The 5,857-nt window shown below is 39.1% G+C and overlaps 1 protein-coding gene across 1 annotated transcript; it reads left to right on the plus strand.

Annotated features, from left to right (window-relative positions):
• The first annotated feature begins 401 nt into the window (after positions 1-401).
• On the plus strand, positions 402-5,097 carry LOC127645429 (tiggy-winkle hedgehog protein-like). Its single transcript, XM_052129043.1, has 3 exons — positions 402-794; positions 2,388-2,649; positions 4,270-5,097. Exons 1-3 carry the CDS (start codon positions 486-488, stop codon positions 4,938-4,940), a joined length of 1,242 nt encoding a protein of 413 aa, XP_051985003.1. The 5' UTR covers positions 402-485; the 3' UTR covers positions 4,941-5,097.
• The last annotated feature ends 760 nt before the right edge of the window (positions 5,098-5,857 follow it).

Below are 5,857 nucleotides of genomic sequence, written 5' to 3' on the forward strand. Positions count from 1 at the left end.
TGACATTATTTTTCTATCTTCTAATTTGGAAGTCTATAAAATGTTATTTAGCCATTTGCTATTTTGTAGCCATTTAATATAAAATACATTATTTTAATATATTTTGTGAAATAGAACTCATATCAACGTGCGACCACGTTTGTCATTAATTTACAAATTGAGAGAGGTATGGAGACAGTTTTTGCTCGGATGGCATCCTAGTTGGACTCCCTCCTCCTGCTATAGACTTCTCTGTAATTCATATGAGTAGACTGCCTCAACTCATAAGCGTCTGACCCTACCTCCCGTCAAACTAAGTCGCTCTTTCGTCTCCCACTTAGCTGTGACAGCCAACCTCCTATGTGCTTAGTCAGTGGCTATCGAGAGCGGTCGTTATAGCACCTGCTTCGGTAGTGGTCGTTGGGTAGCATCCACCCGAAGACACTGTGGACCGTCAGAACCATAAGTGACAAAACTTTCAAGATCAAAAGAGATCGTTTTACGTCATGGACGTAAGACTGCATCTGAAGCTAATTGCTTTTCTGTGTTTTATCTGCCTGTTTTTAACGCCTCGTGGATTAGCCTGTGGTCCTGGTAGAGGTTATGGAAAACGAAGACACCCAAAGAAATTAACACCGTTGGCTTACAAGCAATTCATTCCCAACGTGGCTGAGAAAACCCTAGGGGCCAGCGGCAAATACGAAGGCAAAATCACAAGGAATTCTGAGCGATTTAAAGAGTTGATTCCCAATTATAATCCCGATATCATCTTTAAAGACGAGGAAAACACAAATGCTGACAGACTGATGACACAGGTATGGACCCATGTGTGCGTAACTGCGCAGCAGTAGACTTCCAGCCACTTGGAGACATTGACATCGCGCGGTAGAACGAAGTTTTACCATTCTTAAACCGGTATTTCAATATATCACAGTTTTACTATAGAGCTGGGCTATTATGTGCTCAGAATTTAGAGGGATATTGTACTGCCATAGACTACGTTTTTGGGAACATGGGACGTGACGGAATGGTATAAAAACTGTATGTTTCTACATTTCACCAGATATATGTTTTTCTTTAGACTGTTGCTATTCATAATAGTTTTTGTTTTGAAAGTAAAATGACCCTTCGTTGGACTTAAAAATTACAAGAGCTAACATCCTATTTTAGTCATTTGCGCGAAAAAGACACAAATGCCTGTTATAATTTGAACCAATAGTGGTTTTTACATGTGGTTTTAAAGCAAGTGCTGGGTAGGAGATATATATATACATATATATATATATATATATATATATATATATATATAGTAAACATTTTCAATCACACATTTGATAATAACATAAATAACTGCATGAAACACAACCACCGTAGCCTATAGCACCAGACTGTTGCGAATATTTTCACCTGGTTTGCTTATAAATTAAAATGTCTTCGGGATCACATCTCCGCTTCTGTATTTACATGCATCTCGTTTACATGACATGCTTATACTGCGGACTACTAGATAATGTGGGTCAGAAGTGATCTCTGCCACTGATGTTGCGCGTCTCATTATTTGATATTACACCGGCCCCCGCCGTGAGCGCGTTTTTCTTGAGTTTTCTCTAATTAAAATGCTTTGGGTGATTTGCAGCAAGATTTTTTCCCTAGCCGTAGATGGATGACGAGGCACACATTCCCTGCACAAACTCAAGCATCAAAGCAACTTGCCCTCGTGCCAATAAATATTGCACATATGATATTAAAAGTGCTAGAAGATCCATTTAATTAAAGCAAGCAACCCACCCGCAGCTTACGCCAATCATTGGTAGCAACGTCTTTGTAGTTGATTGCTGAAGCACCAGCTGAGGAAAAACTTGGATTTTCAGCTCCATTTACTCCTCTCAGTAATCGATCGATCGGTCTGGAGTCTGCGCTTTTGACCAATGGCAACGGACGTTATCCACATCGCCCAAATCTTTTACAGTCAAAGCTCAGGCTGACAATGTGCTTGATGTATAGGCATATGAAGTACCTAACGGTTCAATTTTAAAGTGACCGCAAATAACCATAATATGCTGTCTAAGTAGAAAGAATATATTTCAAGTGGATCTGAAAATGATATTATTTGGCTTGAGACTTTATCATTCCTTTTAAGCGACGCATTCGGCATCGTGCAATCGAATTGGTTTGATCTGAGACGTCACTCAAAAACAGTCGAATGCACACAGAACTAGTTGGGCAAGTTGCAAAGATAACTTGTGTTGCGAGAGGAGGACCGACAGGTTGCAGACATGTGTAGGCTATGTGCACGCGTACGTTTTATATATAGCCTATGTATGTGAGCATTAAGTAATGCTTCTGACACTTTTAAAATGGAGATAAGCATTGTGGTTCTTGACTATTTGTCTCTCTCACCCATTTAGCGCTGTAAGGACAAGTTAAATTCTTTGGCGATATCCGTCATGAATCAGTGGCCGGGCGTGAAACTGCGCGTCACGGAAGGATGGGATGAGGACGGTCATCATTTCGAAGAATCTTTGCACTACGAGGGACGAGCGGTGGACATTACTACCTCAGACAGGGATAAAAGCAAGTATGGGATGCTATCAAGGCTTGCAGTCGAAGCAGGATTTGACTGGGTCTATTACGAATCTAAAGCCCACATACATTGCTCTGTCAAAGCAGGTGAGAGCAATGCCATCACCGTGATTGTCCCTACCTCACACAACTCAATGTCCCAACCTCACTTTTCAACAAATTTAAATATATAATAATATAAAATTCTGTCATTCTCCTATTTAAGGCATACCAGCTCAGATGTGTATTACTCTCTTCTGCTGAATACAAACAACCATTTTTAGTAGACTATCTCAGCTATATAGGTCCATGCAATGCAAATGAAAGGTTAACTAGATTCTGAGGCTCCGAAAAGCACAAAGGGAGCATAAAGTAATCCACAAGACCCCCAGTGGTTTAATTTATATCTGCAGAAGCGATATGATAGTTGTGGGTGAGAAACAGATCAATAGTAGAAGAAATACAGTACTGTGCAAAAGTCTTAGGCACATAAGATGCTTCACAAAAACATTTGTCTAAAGATGGTTATTTATATTTTCAGCTTTAGTGTGTCAATAGAAAAATATATATATTTTAGACTCCAAAACCCTTCTTTTGCTAATAGAATAGAATAGAAGATCAGGGAGGTCTGCAACAGATGGCATGGTCCCAACAAAGCCCCCCACTGAATATTGAGTCAGTTTGGGATTACATGAAGAGACAGAAACAACTGAGGTAGCAGAAATAGATAGAATAACTGTGGCAAATCCTCCAAGAAGCTTGGAACATCCTATCTACCAACAACCAAGAACAACTGTATCCAGGTGTACTTAGGAGAATTGGTGCTGTTTTGAAGGCAAAGGTGGTCACACCAAATATTGATTTAGCTTTTTGATGTTTACTCGACTTCGTAAAACTTAGATTGAAAAAATGTATGGCACTATTTTGAAGACATCCTCACTATGCCTTTATGTGATATTTGGAGCTTTAAAGGTCTAGCCACCATTCACTTGCATTATATGTACCTACATAGCTAAGATTTTCTTTTAAAAATCTTCGTTTGTGTTCAGCAGAAGACATTTTTTTATTCCCATCTGGGATGGCATGAGGATGAGTAAATGATGAGAGAATTTTCATTTTTGGGTGAACTCTCCCTTTAATGTGCATAACAGGAGAAGCATGTCAAAGCTTCATTAAACAAGGCACTTTTTTGTAACAAGGCGGTATTCAATAAGGTGATATTTAGTCAAATAAAATGAGTAAGAAATCTGTGATCTGGAAAAAAACAAGAGTTTAGAGACCAAGCAACAAAAAGCATAACCAATAAGCAGAAGGTATAGAAAACACTGGTATCCTATTGACATTTATGACAATCCTTTACAAGAAGAGTTCAATAAGGCAAGTTACATTTGCACTATATGTGAATTAGCACGCTGGGGTTTCTGCACCTGTGCAAACAGTTACACAAATAAAGGGATCAGGCAAGAGCGAAGTCTGTAGGCGCAATTTAAATGACAATGTCTGATCGCTTTGTGTTAATTCATGACTTAGAATGAACAGACAAATGTTGTAACACTTGCTTCAAAAGAGTCTAAATAGAGGTTTGGAACATTACCATTTCAGCACCATGATGTAAATCCTTCGTTAATGGACTGATTTTTTCCCCTGGATTCCATAACATACATTCACAACTAGCTTTATGCTATAGAAATGTTTTGCTTAAATGGACCCTCTTTGTTTTTATCTCAGAAAATTCAATCGCTGCCAAATCAGGGGGATGCTTTCTTGGATCTGGCACGGTGACACTTGCAGATGGGAGGAGGAAACATATCAAAGATCTTAAATTGGGCGACCGAGTTTTAGCTGCAGATGAGAAGGGAAATGTCTTATTAAGCGACTTCATTATGTTCATGGACCACGATCCGACAACGAGAAGGCAATTCCTCGTCATCGAGACGTCAGAGCCTTTTAAAAAGCTCACCCTCACAGCAGCGCACCTAGTCTTCACTGGGAATGGTTCAGCGATGAAGGCAACATTTGCCAGCAATGTGAAGCCTGGAGACACTGTTTTAGTGTCCGAAGGCATACACAAGACCCTCAAGAGCGTTACAGTGACGAGGATTTACACGGAAGATTACGAGGGCTCTTACGCGCCCGTCACCACTCAAGGAAACATAATAGTGGATGAGGTGCTGGCTTCGTGTTACGCGGTTTTTGAGAATCACACATGGGCACATTGGGCTTTTGCACCGGTCAGGTTATGTCACGAGTTGATGACGTGGATTTTTCCGGCCCATGATTCAAACGTCACTTTTCAGGAGGATGGCATCCACTGGTACTCAAATATGCTGTTTCACATTGGCTCTTGGCTGCTGGACAGAGACTATTTCCATCCACTCGGAACTTCACACTTGAGTTGAGACCTCAGATACAGTCAGTATCACTATATGTGGGCATCAATTTAACAGACTTAAATGTATCTTTATTTTCTGTAAGAAAAGCCTTAAAGTGGTCATTAAATAATTTATTTGTATTGGCTCATTTGTCTCTGGATTTAAGCATGATGTAACCATTTTATGCACATTTTGTTAAACCTACAAGAGAAAAAAATTGTAGGCTTACTACTTCACCAGAGGAAACATTGTATTTACAGTGCTGTAGCTACAATGTGCAACCGACTGTTCTGATTTATTGGATACGCATAGGATGGCGCTCAAAAATTATATTTTTTATACACAGATTTGTATATTAGATTTTTGACAGATCTAAAGTATTTCCAGAATCATATTTCGTTATTTGAAATAGTGAAAAGTATGGAAGTGTGTTTAATTTATTTAAACAGTTGCGATGTATCAACAAACTGTTTACGTCATTCTTTCATTATGAGTGCCATTGTTTTTACCACAGTTTCAACAATTGTGTATTTACTACACTAACCATTTTTGATTTAAGTATACCTTTCCTGACAAAAGTACTCAAAATAAATTCATGGTATGGCCAAACATGCTTAAATGTTTGTAGAGCACAACATATTTCCCTCTTTTAGAAGAGCAACAATCCAAAAGTTTCTATTGTTGGCTGCTTAGTGCCATGTTTGAAGGCCAGTTATAGCTCATCTTTTTTGGGATAAGTAGACCAGGCTATCTTATTGTACCTTGCAAACCTATCACATTAGCATACTCCAAAATCAGCCAATGCCATGTGTTTGCAGATAAGCATTGCAAACTGCATACCAACAGAAATTTCATTTGACAACAGTCTATGCATTTTGCACTTTATGATGCTTTTATTCACCAACAGCTCAGCTGATGGCGTTTAAGGTGCATACAGTGCGACA

The sequence above is a fragment of the Xyrauchen texanus genome, chromosome 6 (assembly GCF_025860055.1).
Source record: "Xyrauchen texanus isolate HMW12.3.18 chromosome 6, RBS_HiC_50CHRs, whole genome shotgun sequence".
Classification (NCBI taxonomy): domain Eukaryota; kingdom Metazoa; phylum Chordata; class Actinopteri; order Cypriniformes; family Catostomidae; genus Xyrauchen; species Xyrauchen texanus.